The sequence below is a fragment of the Helianthus annuus genome, chromosome 16, assembly GCF_002127325.2.
Source record: "Helianthus annuus cultivar XRQ/B chromosome 16, HanXRQr2.0-SUNRISE, whole genome shotgun sequence".
In the NCBI taxonomy this organism is placed as follows: Eukaryota; Viridiplantae; Streptophyta; class Magnoliopsida; order Asterales; family Asteraceae; genus Helianthus; species Helianthus annuus.
The window spans coordinates 124970195-124986358 of NC_035448.2; the positions used below are offsets into that span (position 1 = coordinate 124970195).

The 16164-nt window shown below is 33.4% G+C and overlaps 2 protein-coding genes and 1 long non-coding RNA gene across 7 annotated transcripts; all 3 read left to right on the plus strand.

Moving 5' to 3' along the window:
- The first annotated feature begins 410 nt into the window (after positions 1 to 410).
- Positions 411 to 1598, plus strand: LOC110916335. Its single transcript, XM_022161083.2, has 2 exons — positions 411 to 900; positions 1183 to 1598. The coding sequence occupies exons 1-2, from the start codon at positions 854 to 856 to the stop codon at positions 1466 to 1468; spliced, it is 333 nt and encodes a 110-aa protein (XP_022016775.1). The 5' UTR covers positions 411 to 853; the 3' UTR covers positions 1469 to 1598.
- Positions 1599 to 3926: 2328 nt separating this feature from the next.
- On the plus strand, positions 3927 to 9150 carry LOC110917072. 4 transcript variants are annotated; one of them, XR_002580293.1, is made up of 5 exons: positions 3927 to 4108; positions 7985 to 8085; positions 8198 to 8590; positions 8682 to 8800; positions 8919 to 9150. It is a non-coding gene; the product is annotated as an uncharacterized LOC110917072 (long non-coding RNA). The 4 variants fall into 4 exon arrangements; XR_002580291.1 differs by lacking the exon at positions 3927 to 4108 and adding an exon at positions 4722 to 4813; XR_002580294.1 differs by lacking the exon at positions 7985 to 8085 and having other exon boundaries at positions 3928 to 4108.
- Positions 9151 to 14336: 5186 nt separating this feature from the next.
- Positions 14337 to 15134, plus strand: LOC110917073. 2 transcript variants are annotated; one of them, XM_022161688.2, is made up of 2 exons: positions 14337 to 14505; positions 14669 to 15134. In XM_022161688.2, the coding sequence occupies exons 1-2, from the start codon at positions 14459 to 14461 to the stop codon at positions 14961 to 14963; spliced, it is 342 nt and encodes a 113-aa protein (XP_022017380.1). In that variant the 5' UTR covers positions 14337 to 14458; the 3' UTR covers positions 14964 to 15134. The 2 variants fall into 2 exon arrangements, with proteins under 2 accessions (XP_022017380.1, XP_035841130.1); XM_035985237.1 differs by having other exon boundaries at positions 14362 to 14505; positions 14672 to 15134.
- Positions 15135 to 16164: the final 1030 nt, after the last annotated feature.

Below are 16164 nucleotides of genomic sequence, written 5' to 3' on the forward strand. Positions count from 1 at the left end.
CATCTGACCACGGGTTTCATACGAACAACATCGTTACCATACAACTTTTTTAGTTGATTTTTTTTCGGTTATCTTTTAGTGTTTTTTTTTCTATATTTTCTTTTTATTCTTGTCAGCAGTTCTGTTCGCAACACGCTCGTGGTGATTTCAAAACACATGTAAAAACAGACTAAATAACAAAAGAAATTCGTCGCAACGCGGCGAACTTCTTAAACCTAGCTAGTTATTCTTGATATATGAAACACATAAACAGGTATGTCCATTATCTGATAGTGAAACAATGCACATATTTAAAATTTATTTATATATAACTAATGAAAATCCATGATATAATTATTGGTAATCAAAATTTAAGCATTTGCAAATGAAAACCCAGGATTAGACTTCTGGATTCTTTAAAATGAATGACTAATAATCAAAGTGTTTTTCAAAAACCATAAGGTAAAATATATATTATGTTTGTATGTGATCTATGACACATTTGTATGACTAGTAATTGATTGCCTGAAAACGAATGATCATAAAATATATAAACAACCCTTAAGCACTATGTACATGTGAATTTATCCCTACACAATAATAAACCCAGAGATTATATATTCCATTACTTTGATCCGTTCGAAAGAGTGTCTATAATAGAAAAGAAGCAAAATTACATGTTGCTTTCCATGTGCTGATTTCTTGAATTTGGAGAGTTAAAATAACAAAAGGGAGAATTTGTTCTTTATGTCCCATATTCCATACACTTTTGGCTTTATAAAAGAAGGTTTAATGAAACCTTTTTGTCCATCATTCGCAATTTGAAGCGTACTCAAACAAACAAGTTTCTTCATCGATATCCAACCTTTGAACCATGACTAGAGGTGGATTTGCAACGACCATAAAGACTTTACTCCTTAGGTTTGGCTCAACTTCATTCTCGTTATCTTTGATGTCTTTGGTGTTCAGTTGTTATCCATCAAGTGATCGTGAGAGGGTCGATTGTGTCCTTTCTTTATAGTTGATATATAATAGTTTTTGGATGCAAATGATTAGCCTTTCTGGTTTACTTCACTCTCATCGTCTCATTAGAGACCATCAATGGCATTTTTACCATCTTTATTATAAGAGAGTTTAATAAAGTTTCAATTGAGCACGTTTTTTTATTATCAAATACTGAAGTTTTGGGTTTATTACATGCAGGAGGAGTAAGAGCATTACTCCAAAAGGAGTCGTGGTACGTTTCATGAACAAGGTGGCTAGATGGGATGAATGTTATGTTGATGAACATGAAGTACAATCATTCCAACATAATATACAACTACAAGATAACAAATATAAGGAACATGACGAAGGCTGTTGGATCCCACATCCTCGTACAGGAATACATTATCCCAAAGGTCACGAGTGGGTGATGAAAGATGTTCCTGATGGTGCTGCTAGATTCGATTACAATTATTGGTTAAGGAATGGTGACCATGATAGATAAGGAGTTTGATTCCTATGATAACATATTTCATTATATTTGTATTATTAATTTGCAAGGATATAATAATAACATGTGTGTGTCGACATTACTCATGTGATGTAAGTTCTTTATAACAACTTATTCTACCATTAGCATGCGTACTTGAATTTTGGATTATGAAATACTTTAGAGTAAATTAAAAAAAAAAGGTCTCTGTGGTTTGTTCAGAAGCTTGAATTTTGTCTTGGTATTTTTTTCACTGGATTCAGATCCCATGGTTAATGGTTTTCCTTTTTGTCTTTTGTAATATTGGTCCAAATGACTAGTGAGGTTAAATTTTACTGTACTGAAGTAAAATTACTCGTTTACCTTTATTATAAAAAACAAACCTCAGCCACTATCTATGTAATTTACCATAATAATAACTAAGTTCAAAATTTACTGTACTGAAGTAAATTACTCACTAGTCCAAATGACTAGTGAGTCTCTGTGTTTTAGTGGTTTTAACCACTTAAGTTCAAAATCAAAAAGTTTAACGCCCTGATGAGTCCTTAGCCATTTATTTTATAACGTTTTGAGTCCAATTGTATTTATTTTATAACGATTTGAGTCCAAAAAATTGAACTCAAAAGGTTAAATTTTGGACCCAAAAGAACTAAAATGGTCAATGAAAATGCTTATAGGGACTTAGGTCGTTAAATTTTTTTACTTTTGAACTCAACTAGTTAAAATCACTAAAACACAGGGACTTAAAAAGTAATTTAATAACAATAAAGTAATAACAATAATAATACTACTAGTAGTAATAGCTATTATGTATTTGATCCTACCTTTTGTATAGTATTTGAACTTCCATGCATATACAAGATACTAGTGCTGCCTGTGTTTTGGGCTGTTTGTTTGTTTGGTTTTGCGTCTGGTTGTGTTTTTAGATTTTCTAGGCTTGGTATGTCAAGTCTAGTTGGTATGTCCGCTCTGGCATGCCTTTGTTCTTCATTGGTTATTTATAAAATTCACCTGAGGTAACCCTTTACCCAAAAAAAAGATACTAGTGCTGCCACCAGAAAAAAATGATGCCAGCAGGGGGTACTGCTGACGACACGAGTTGTTACCCATTGGGCTTGCATGACACGCACCATACCCGAACCGTGAGCCACCCTAGCCTGAACTTAGTCGATTGAACCAACTTTAAAAAAATTACAAGCTCTCAAGTGGCTCGTGGTGATGAGAAGTGCACATTGCGCCTATCGCGCACGCCATGCGCGTGCTTGCTCATGTGCGAGTTAGGGTGCTTCGCACTCCATTAGTGTTTGTTTTTAAGGAAACAATTTACAAGTCGTGCTACTCCTTATATACCACCTCAAGTTTTGTCATCCCACCTATGTGTGACAAGTTGACAAGGCTTAATCCATTTTTTATCTTTGGTTGTTCTAATCATACAACTTCGAGTCTCGATATCTTATTCATTTTAGTTCAATTTTGAACATAATTTGGTTCATTATGATGATGCTCTCACAACGTAGAACACAAACCCATGAATACTTATTTATACAACACATATATAAATAAAAATATTGGTGTTCACATTATTTAGTGAAACCCCCATTTTCACTAAAATTTCCAAAACCGCCATATAGTGATAAAAAAGGGTTGTAAACGAACCCAACGTTCAGCGAACAGTATATGAACGGTTCGGCAGGAATTTCGTTTATATTCATGTTTGTTTGTTTAATAAACGAACAAACATGAACAAGAAATTTCGTTCGATATGTTAAACAAACGAACATGAACAGAGGCTACGTTCGTTCATTTATGCTCGTGAACGTTCGGTAACGTGTTCATTTATGTTCATTCATTTAAAGATTTTTTAGGTTATATTTCTATTTTAATGGTTTTAGTTTTTGAAAACTTAAGACCATAGTTATACTATACGCTTCTGTCAACATTCTTCAGTTAACTAGTTCAAGTTCAGTTTGTGTTAAAACCTGGCAAACTTCTTAATTTTTGTGTCAACTATGTTTATGATAATTATGTAAATTATGTTTGAACGGTTATGTTAAGTACTTATTTATTTTTGGTGAATTCTTCATACTCTTTCTAATAAATATTGCATATTTTATTTTAAAATGAAGATATAACTTTCGTTTGTATTCATTTATGTTCATGAACATTTGTTTGTGTTCTTTTGCGTTCGTTTATGTTCGATAATTGTTCACTTCCTTGATGAACAAACACATACAAGAAATCTCATTGGCTAAGCGTTCTGAACCAATCATGAACATGGTTATTCCTTAACGAACGAACATGTTCATGTACATGTACATGTTTATTATTATTATTATTATTATTATTATTATTATTATTATTATTATTATTATTATTATTATTATTAAAACCCTATAAATAAGTAACAACTTTATGCTTCGATGGGTTGTACCAAGGGCTTTGGGTGTTTTTCAAAAAAAAAAATCATCTGGTTCGCTTCATACCCATCTGTTTGTTTCTCTGGCCTGCACTTGAAGAACCCTAACAACCCTCAAAACGAAGTGAAAATAGAGTGCTCGAACCCTCATCGTCTTCTTCCACTGCCGATTGTCTTGTAACCCGTTCGAATCCATCTTCTCCTTCGTCTTCACCACACGATCCTGAGCATGTGTTAAGGTCGATCTCTTTCACTTTTTATTTTTATTTTGCCGGACTTAACTTTCGGACCTTCTCTTAGATTTGTTTCTAGGGTTTTTTAGGGTTAGCGTGTGATTGATGTAGAATTTATGTGTGTGTAGGATACGTAGCATCAATTTGATGAGGAGGATGTTGATGAATTGTTGATTTAGTTTTATTTAATTTGAGAAATATTGGGGGTTCTGTTGCGACTGAAACCCTAGCGGTTGAATTCTTGCGATGTTTCACAATCGTTTACTTACAAAGTTTATTCCCTGACTTATTACTGTGGACAGCTAGGTCTTTTCACAATCGTTTACTTGCAAATTTTATTCCGTGCCTTATTACTGTGGACAACTAGGTCTTCCACAAAAACAAATCAATAATTCATCGACTTATGCTGGGATCAGGTTGAGTTATGCTAATTTTTATTGTTTATTTGATTTTATTGATGAAGATTAGGTTGAGTTATGTGGTGATTGAGTGCTAACTTTATTGTTTATTTGATTTTATTGGTTAACACTACATGGGCTTCTTCACCACTCACTCTGTCTACAAATCATAGTTGGCTCGAGGGTTTTGCCACCTAATTTTATCTTATGAAAGATTAAGAGATCAATTTTAGGTGATTGCATCTAGAGCTGGGGATGATCTAAATCTGGCTTAAAAAAAGCCCAAGAAGCAGGCATAATTATACTTTCCGCTGTCAGTTTCATTTTAACAAATAATTGTTGTTGAACATGTTTGTTAGTACATAGAGTTACTAAATTATGTGTAACGCCCTAACACGATTTAACCCAAAAGACGCAGCGGAAATTCGTACCATAAAATTTCTTTCATTACAAACATCTTGACCTACTTGAAAGTTTGGTTTAATATGTATCTTTTACAAAATAAAGTATAAGTCCTATTTGCTAAAGCACATACTCTATGTTTCCCGTACAATCTATCTTGTGACTCGGTCTTCGATCTCTATTCTTTATGATAACCGCCCGGGATTCGTACAACCTGCATTCACCACATACATTCATAACATTAGTACACCAAAACATAAACAAGGTTCAATCTCGTATACTTCCCATTCGTTATCTTTCCGAACTTTAAGCATTTTATCTGTGTATCCATATCCTGGTGAGGCTTCAATAACGTACCTGCATTACTTTTCATCCTCAAAGCACACTATTAATAATGTAATACTTGACGTATATAAATCATGCATACATACTTTCTTACATGCATACATACACATCTACATACGTACATACCCTCCTATATCCCTACGTACATGTATACATTCATACATACCATATACACATCTACATACGCACACACATCACTACGCCTCTACATACGTACATACACACATACGTATATTCACATATACATAAATACACGTCAACATACTTACATACATTACTACGTCATACATATGTACTTATACCCTTATGTACTCGTTCAAGATCTTACATACCTCCTATATATCCCTACATTAATTACATGGTACTTAGACTTAGATTCATAGCCCCTAGACGTCTAAGGAACGATCAAAATCATGTTTGGGAGGCCCGTCGTGGTCCACGAATGATAAACCGAAGCCTACTATACCCAAATCAACTTAGATAACATTTTTCAGGTTTTTGAACATGGGGAGGCCGTCGGCGACGGCCCTAGGGGCGTCGGCGACGGCCCTTGCAAATACCCGTAGCCCAAAACTCCCGTAGACAGTCAAATAGCCCGTCAGCCAAAAACTGACTTTCCAGAGCCCGTCGGCGACGCCCCCATGCCCGTCGGAGACGCCCTCTAGAAAATGCATTTTTCTGCAGCTTCGTTTCGTCGTCCGTACGCACTAAAACGCGCATAACTTTTGAACCGTTTACCCGTTTAACCTCCCGTTTCTTCCTACATGCTTGTAAATTCACATTCTATCATATGGACTTGAAATCCCATATCCGAATTAAGAAAATTCTTAACTTATGAACTATCGACTTATTATTCATTTATGACTTGTTTGACCCGTTCATATTTTCATCAATAACACATTCGATTTAGCCCAAAACTTACAAGAACGTTATAGCTATAAAACCTTTACATTATCCGCACTTCCACTCACCCATTAACGTGCTTATGCCCAATCCTGCCCGTTACCCGGTTACCATTCCGTAGACATTTCTTATTCTTCATTTCATTATAACATCAAGACCTCATTTTTGACCCATTACATCTACTTAGCGAAATCGTTGGTTTCATACAACCCATCCATTATTTGTCTCAACCATTATGCTTAATTAACTAGAACATAACCTTACTTAACAAACTAAGAAGTGATTCGGAAATCACTTACCTTGTGCATCCGTGTTCGTAACCTCTTCCTTGCCTCATCTTGATCCGTTTGCCTTCCATGCTTGGTCCATGCTAGTTTGGTTCCTATTCTTTCATGTCGTCATGCCATAATAATGTTAGTATTCATGCCCATTCAATTTGACACACATTTACCAACTATTACTAACATTGACTTTCATTAGTCAAATCTAACTAGCATAAGGCATATACCCAAGATCACATCTTCTCATACTCGTATCATGTTAAGCTATACTAATGGCACTATATACATTTCATATTCATCATGCAATATGTTTTTAAGCAAATGATTCATCAAGTTACATCATGCTCATATACAACCAAATCAATATAAACTAAAGGTCTCATGATCCTACAATTGTCATCCACATTCAAAGCTAGTAGTTAGCATAATCCCTACATCATTCTTCACTAGTAAGCCCATAAACTACCCGTTTAGTGCACATCCATATCCAAATTACCATTTAGTCACTAATCCGACATATGATATGCACATCACCATTCAAGCATAGAGTGCAAATTCTTAATTCATAATTCAACCCAATTCATACCACCAACTATCCCATCTTACAAAATCCTTCTTAAATATATCTTCTCATGTTTAATTATCATCAATCACGTTATTATCCAACTCTACACATGTTCATCCATTATATAGCGTATAATTTCACATGTTAGCTTATACTAAGCATTTTATCAAACACTTGGTGTGCGTACACCCTTTAATGCACAATGTACAACTAATTTATGTATAATCATCCAAGCTTATTCATAATTAATCAAATTTTCTTACTAATCAACAAGTATCATTCATACATAAACATCAAACATATCAAACGCCACATTTCTTTTAACTCATCTAACAAGAATTTATCATACACAACATAGTACATCATTATTGAACAAGAATTGGACATGGATGATATATCAATGTCGCCATCTTCACCATCACAAATGGGTTTCATCTTAGAACATCAAATTAGTCGAAATCATACATAATACATGTTTTATATAGCGATTCTAACACCTAATCATGCTTAATTCCATACTACTTCGTGGATTAATCAATAACCCACTTCATGCAAGATCAACAAATCACAAAATTTAACTTACTTGATTGTGAAGAACACGTAAGAGATCGAAAATCTTGATACATGCATCCTATACATCTTCAATTTCCTCATCAATTGGCTGATCATCATGAACTAGGGTTTTCCCCTTGTTCTTCTTTTGTCTGGGCGACACACTCACACACATCAGTGTGTGAGTTTTGTGTTTTAATTGATTTTTATTTATTTCATCTTTCATAATGCCCAAAATAGTCCCTCAAGTTTGATAATAAAACATAATTTGCACTTCATTCTTATTTCCTTAGCTTTTTACCTTTCCCTTAACTAGGTTAATTAACCTAGTTACTTATTTCATGATATATCCTAAAGGGACGTACAACAATATAAACATTCAGGTTTTGGGGTGTTACATTATGTCTAATTCTTTTTAGTATTATTTTGTGTTCAGCTGGTGACAGGAAGTGTTAAGATGAGTAATAGTGATTACTTTTAGGCAATACTTGAAACAACAATGTCTCCAGCATCCGTGTGTAATGATGCTTTGGGGAGGTGAGATTATCATGCGTTGTTTTTAGTTGCACAAGATTTGAGTGAAGTAAGAAGTTTTTTGTAGATGTGTGTACGTTTTTTTTATGATTGTGAATTGGATGTTATTGTTCAGTGTTTTACTCAGAAGTAGCAAAATTTGTTAAGTTTGTGGACTACCAGAGCTGTATACTTTACCCTTCTATTCGTTAACGTGATGAAGAAAGAAGACGTCACCTGAGGGCTAAAGTTCGGCGATGCTTCAAAGAAAGACGATGTAATGATTTGCGTGGGAAACAAAGTTTTGCCCATTAATGAATCGACCACGACATCTTCATCCTCAAATAACCCGAATTCGATTCACGTTTTTTAACCAAGTTTGTATGACATTGATTTTTGAGTTATTTGTTGTCTAATGGGTATCTGTTGTCTTTTCTTTTGGTGTATTAGGCTTGAAGCTCTAAATGAAAAGAGGTCTTGGGTGGTGCAGCTGGTTAACTTAGCTGATAAAGAAAGAGAAAGTCTAGAGGTTATAACTTATAACAAGCCTGTTAGATTGTATAGTAAGTAATTCATTATTGTTATCATAGAGTGAGGATTAACATGATTGATACTTTTAGAGTGTTAAAAATGAAGCAGAAGATTATATGAATAAGGAAGTTAAACTGGCAATAAAAAGCTTTAAAATTTGCTTCTGAAAGAATGCGTCTGGCTTGGAAGCTTAGTTAACATATGAAAGGTGATTGTTGTCTTTACATTGTTAAACAGCGGTTTTAACTTATAAGTTCATTTTCCAAATGTTTTTATATATATATGATATAGCACCAAATGAAAAATGCTCTTTTTTTTTTGCTCAGGAGAAAGATAAGGGAAACAAGAAAGAATTGCAGGAAAGCATATGCATACAATCAGATCCAAACTAATTCCTGGGCGGATTAAAAACAGAAATTGGGTTAGAATGGGTGAAAGTTCATCCAGATTAGCGATAGACAATTCTCCCGCCACCAACAACGTTTATGTTGTGTTTGTCTAGGTTGTGCCTCAATTTATAAGCCCCCGGCCGCAACGCGGCGGGACTTACATCTAGTTATTATTATTATGTAAATATTTGGTAATTATATAGTTTAGTATTTAAATAAGATAATACTCCTAAATGCGGCAGGAGTCACCAAGGCTCTTTTGTAGAGCATAATCTAACTAGACTTGCCTTAAACACTAAAATTAGGTTGTCATAATTATTACTACTTATTATTAATTATCTACTTAATTATATTTATGTATTATTATTATTATACATTTTTATTAATTATATATATAGATATAGATAGGGCTATATATATGTATATATATATATATATATATACGGGAGGAGTTGGGTAGAAAGTGGGTTTTACCTAGAAAGTCTAGGAAGCAATAAGAATGTGACACGTGGCATGGAGGGATTTTAACTAAAAGGGCACTTGTGTAATTTGACATTTTATTTTATTTTTTGGAATTTTATCTCCCATTAACTAACAATGCCTATAATTATGGAAACTGTTTCTCCAAGATTTTTTGTATTTCGCAACCTTCTCCTTCTTCGTCTTCGTCATCATCAAACACTTCTCCATCTCCACCATCTCCGAGTTCATCATCACCATTCAAATACTGTTTGTATCATCTCCGTTTTCTTGACGATGTGTTTTAACAGCAAGCAAATTAATACAATTGTGTTTTAGCAGCAAGCAGATTCATACAGTTGTATTTTAGCATTCAGATTCATACAGTTGTGTTTTAACAACAAACAGATTCATACAGTTGTGTTTTAGCATTCAAATTCATACAGTTGTGTTTTAGCATTCAGATTCATACAGTTGTGTTTTAACAACAAGCAGATTCATACAGTTGTGTTTTAACAGCAAGCAGATTCATACAGTTGTGTTTTAACAGCAAGCAGATTCATATAGTTGTGTTTTAGCATTCAGATTCATACAGTTGTGTTTTAACAGCAAGCATATTCATACGCTGTGTTTTACCATCCATGCTGGTAATGCTGGAGGATTTCTTGACGCTGTTTTTTAACAGCAAGCAGATTAGCAAGCAGATTAATACGATGTGTTTTCTTGATTCGTTTCTTCATGAAGGATAGAAAGAAGAGAGAGAGAGAGAGAGAGAGAAAGGGAGAGAGAGAGAGAGAGAGAAAGGGAGAGAGAGAGAGAGAGAGAAAATCGCATGAAATGTGGGGTGGTTATGAAATGACAATTATTTCCATATTTAAAACAAGCTAAATGACATATCTACCCCTGATTAATTAAATAATCTTATTTTTAAGAAACACATATTACCAAAATGCCACCAAGATGATCTCAACCATTAAACATACCCATGGATGGCCCAGATCGCTTCCTAGACTTTTTAGTAAAAACACACTTTTCGTAGGATCCCCACTCTCTCTCTCTCTCTCTCTATATATATATATATATATATATATATATATATATATATAGGGAGAGGATCATGAGAAAACTACATCTAAATGAGAAAACCAGAAAACTAACTAAAAAAACCTAAAAAAAGCCAAAAAACATACAAATTTTTTTTTACATTTTTTTATAAAAAAAAATCGCTACTTTTTATATATAAAAAAATTTTCAAAAAAAAATTGTTGTACTGCACATGTGTATTATATGTGATTATATGTGTACTACACATCATGGTTGCAAAAGTCGATAGGCGCTTCCTAGTCGGATTCGGGAGTACTCGGGAAGTACTCGGCTTAGGCGGAGATTACTCGGGGAGTAATTGGCCTGAGAGACCAGTACTCGTGCCTCGGCAGCCTAACTTGTAGCGAGTACTCGGGGAGTACTCGGAGCCTAGGCGGGACTTTCACAATCATGCTACACATGTACTACACATGTGCACTATATCCGTAGTAATAGTGCACATGTGTAAGGGTAGGGATATGGTAAAAAGTGTCTAAAATGTAAGAAGGGTAAGAAGTGTTTTAAACCATTGGATATTTGATCTAATGGTTGAGATCAATAGGGTATAAAAATGTAAATTGTGTATTAATTAGATGGACCTTATGTAAAATTGAAGGGCAATAGTGTCTTTTTCAATGTTTGAAATATGGTAACCATATCATACACGACCAAAAACTCCTACATTCACTCCTTTTTCCTTAAATATAGGAATTAATGATTCACCTTAATTGTAGGAGGTCTTTGGTTACATATTCGTCATACATTATCATAAAGAGAACTGTAATCAGATTCATGGCGTGGTGTTTTAAAACAACTGGATAAAATTGACTATGATTCAAGTCATGGTGTTTTATCTGGAGACATTGTTCATGGCGTGGTGTTTTAAACATCTATGATTCAAGTCATGGTGTTTTATCTGGAGACATTGTTCATGGCGTGGTGTTTTAAACATATATGATTCAAGTCATGGTGTTTTATCTGGAGACATTGTTCATGGCGTGGTGTTTTATCAATACAAAACATTCCTAGATTTTAAAACACCATGACTATGATTCAAGTCATGGTGTTTTATCTGGAGACATTGTTCATGGCGTGGTGTTTTAAACATCTATGATTCAAGTCATAGATAAAACACCACGCCATGAACAATGTCTCCAGATAAAACACTATGACTTGAATCATAGTCAATGTCTCTAGTTTTTTAAAACACCACGCCATGAACAATGTATGATTCAAGTCATAGATAAAACACCACGCCATGAACAATGTCTCCAGATAAAACACCATTACTTGAATCATAGTCAGTGTCTCCAGTTTTTTAAAACACCACGCCATGAACAATGTATGATTAAAAGATGTTGCGATTAAAAGATGATGAAGAATATAAAACAATCAGATGTATAATGTTTCCTAAAATTTCTCCTAATTCAAAATTCGATTCAAAGCTTAAAAAACTCCTCGGCAGTTTTTTTTTTTTTTTTTTGACAGTTATTCTTGGAAATCAATTAAATGATAAAAATGTCAAATTACTAATATACCCTTTTGAATTAATTAGGATAAAGGACACTTGTCATTCCCAAATTATTTCTCACACTTCTCACAAAAGTCCCACTTTTTACAGGATCCTCTACCCATGTGTAATACAACAAAAAAATTTTTTTTTTTTTTTGAAACTTTTTTTCCATGTATAAAAACTAGCGATTTTTTATAAAAAAAATGTAAAAAAAAAAAATTTTGGTATGTTTTTTAGGCTTTTTTTAGTTAGTTTTTTGGTTTTCTCATTTAAACTAGTTTTCTCATGATCCATCCCCTATATATATATATATATATATATATATATATATATATATATATATATATTAACGACAAATATTTGGATAATTGACGGACCACTAGAGTATTATCGTGTCACTAGCGGAACCACCTGATCATATTCATCTCAACTAGGCATAATGTATATGGAGGAAACACAATAAATATGGAAAAAACTCACTTGTAGGCATCGAACCAAGGACCTATTGGTCTCAAAGTTTTATCCCACCACTAAGATGTCACTAGACTATAAAGTCATGAGCTATTAATTATATACCTAAGTATTTATAAATATATAATGCTAATTATATTTGGGTATTAATATTATTACTATTATTATTGTTGTTTTTGTTGTTACTATTTTATTATAAGTATTTTGTTGTCGTCGTGGTCGTGGTGCCTTGACTTAAGTTGTTCATTTTTATTAGAATTTGATGTTCTTTTAGTTTTACAAATTTTTACCTTTAAATTATCCAAAGTGTATTGTTTAAATTTACCAGAAGACTTATACATTCAAAGCAAATACTTGATAAAAAAAAAACCAATTATATATGAAATTGTGTGTTTTAGTTGTGATACTTAAGAATAGGAACATATGTAATGGTTAATGTTTTTTAATTAAGGGACATTTTCCCCCGCACATTGACGGAGCTTAGTGGAAACCCGGGTGTCCCCCCCCCCCCACACACCTCCGAATGTTTCGGTTAGAAGTGTAAAATTTCTGATTTTTCGACTGAAAATTTTAAAATTATAAAGGATCGCCCCCCCCCCCCAATTATTTTGCCTAAATATTTATACAATATATAAATTGGTTCTCATTACTTTCCGCCCCCGCGCGCGGAACTTTTAGTCAAGCTCCGCCACTGCCCCCGCAACAGCATCATAACGCTCCTTTAAAAAACGTGTAATTGTTAACACCCCTTGATGCTCTTTCAATCATTATTTTCCGCTTTGTTTTCTCTACATTGGGTGTTATTGTAGAAGTATTCATCTCTCTTCATGCCCCTATAACGCCTAAGGGAGGTATGTTGGGGCCGTTATCAAGCACCTTCACGCCCCTATCATGGCGCATTAGACCATTCATAATGATTAATGCTCCCTAAGGGGCATTTTCCGTCACGTCTACGTCATAACGCCCTTTTAAAATGGTTAATGCCTTTTCAATCATTACTTTCCGTTTTATTTTCTCTCTAATGGGCGTTATACTAGAAATGCCCATCTCTCTTCATACCCCTATAACGCCTAAGGGGACGGTATTGGGGGTGTTATCAAGCCTTTTCATGCCCTTATAATACCCCATTACGCATGACTTAATAATAAATAAAATAAGCTTTAAATATTGTATTAATTAGGATAACTTTATTAAATGAGGGCACATTAGGTATTATTGCATAGAACACTTGTACCCCATGTTTCGAAAGTTCTAACATGCGTTTAAATGATCGAAATTATAACTTTGATATTTCTATATAACTAATGCAAATGTATGATATAGCTATTGGTAATCAAAATTCAAGCATTTGAAATGAAACCTAGGATTAGACTTTTGGATTCTCTAAAATGAACGACTAATAATAAAAGTGTTTTTTCCAAAACCATAAGGTGGAACATATATTATCTTTGAATGTGATCGATGAGACAATTGTATGACTAGACTTCTTGATTCCCTTTAAACTAATGATCAATAATCAAAGTTTTATCTTGTCAAAAAAAAATAATAATAAAAAAAAAATAAAACCCATAAAATATATAAAATAAAACCCTTAAGCACTGTACATACAAATTTATCGTAACATAATAAAACTCAGAGATTATATATTCCATAACTTTGATCCGTTCAAAAGAGGTTCTAAACATAATAGTAGCAAAATTACATGTTGCTTTCCATGTGCTAAATTCGTGAATCTAGAGAGTTAAAATAACCAAAAAGGAGAATTTGTTCTTTATGTCCCATATTCCGTACACTTTTTTGGCTTTATAAAAGATGGTTTGATCGAACCTTTTGGTCCATCATCCGTAATTTGTAGCGTACTCAAATAAACGAGTTTCCTCGTTGGTTTCCAACCTTTCTAACCAATTTGTAGCGTACTCAAATAAACGAGTTTCCTCATTGGTTTCCAACCATGACTAGAGGTGGACAGGCAATGACTATAACGACTTTGCTCTTTAGGTCAGGCTCAATCTCGTTTCTGGTTTACTTTACTCTCGTCGTCTTATTAGAGACCATAAACGACCTTTTTACCATCTTTATTATAACTGAGTTTAATAAAGTTTCAATTGAGCTTGTTTTTTTTTATTATCAGATAATGAAGCTTTGGTTTTATTATATGCAGGAGGAGTAAGGCCATTACTCCCAAAAGAGTCGTGGTACGTTGCATGAACAAGGTGGCTAGATGGGACGAATGTTATGATGATGAACATGAAGTACACTCATTCGATCATAAAGTACAACCACAAGATAACAAATATAAGGAATATGATGAAGGCTATTGGATCCCACATCCTCGTACAGGAATATATTATCCCAAAGGTCATGAGTGGGTGATGAAAGATGTTCCTGATGGTGCTGCTACATTCGATTACAATTATTGGTTCAGGAATGGTGACGATAATGAATATGGAGTTTGATTTCTTTGATAACATATCTCGTTACAACGTTGGTCGCAATAAAATGCTAACGAATAATATATATAATTTGTTAGGATATAATAATAACATGAAATCTGACTGTATGTGTGTCGAGACTATTCACGTCATGTAAGTTTCTGTAACAACTTATTCTACCTTGTGGTTGTTGTTGCGTGAGAAGTGGTCTGTTTTCATGTCTATTGTTTGTCATATACTATTGTTTTTCCTCATGAAGTTTTAACTCGATTTCACTGTTTGAGATTAATACATAGAGTAAATTATTAAATACTTTAGAGTAAATTACAAATACTTTAATTTTGGATTATCAAATACTTTAGAGTAAATTACAAAAAATAGTCTCTGAGATTTGTTCAGAAGCTTCGATTTAGTTCTTTAATTTTTTTTTTCACTGGATTCAATACCCATGGTTGACGGCTTTTTTTTTTTTTTTTTTTTTTTTTTTTTTTTTTTTTTTTTTTTGCAACATTGGTCCAAATCATTAATGGGGTTAGTTTTTTCAGTTAAGCTAATATAACATTACTATTTTACCCTTGGTCAATAAAAAACCACAAGGGAAAATGGTGTAATTTACTTGGATAATAATAATAATAATAATAGTCATATAAATAAAATAATCATGCTAAATTACACGGCTTATTTTATATGATCAATGGTAAAAGAATAATTTGATATCAATTTAACTAGCATCATTAGTCATTTAGACCAGAAATAAGTAAATATTAGAGAAAAATGTCTGGATAGTCCATGTGGTTTGTCCAATTTTCATCTTTAGTCCCTAACTTTCTAAAATTACAGCTATAATTCTCAACTTTTACAATTTCGTTCTCAGATTGTCCCTGTCGTGGATGGTGGTTAAATTTTGGTATTAGGTGGGTGTGAAATGACTAAAATACTCCTACTAATAAAAAATGTTATTAATTATCTATTAAATATCTAATTAAAGAAAGTACAACTCACCTTATAATCTATTTAAATATCTAATTAAAATAAAACACCTCTTCTTCTTCTCCATTCTCTCTTCCAACCACCGCCACAACTCCCCACCTGCAGCTTCTCCACTGCCTTATAATCACAAATGTTTTAAAAAAAATACCCAGCCGCATGCTCATCTCCTACACCAGCAACACCTTCCCCACCGTATGATCTCTCTTTTGATTTCATTTCATATTGGTAAATTACA

Bases quoted from the DNA above. Each gene is read 5' to 3' on its own strand.
- LOC110916335 (XM_022161083.2), top strand. From the start codon at position 854: ATGACTAGAGGTGGATTTGCAACGACCATAAAGACTTTACTCCTTAG. The intron at 901-1,182 runs GTTTGGCTCAAC...TATTACATGCAG, and splicing joins ATAAAGACTTTACTCCTTAG to GAGGAGTAAGAGCATTACTC.
- LOC110917073 (XM_022161688.2), top strand. From the start codon at position 14,459: ATGACTAGAGGTGGACAGGCAATGACTATAACGACTTTGCTCTTTAG. The intron at 14,506-14,668 runs GTCAGGCTCAAT...TATTATATGCAG, and splicing joins ATAACGACTTTGCTCTTTAG to GAGGAGTAAGGCCATTACTC.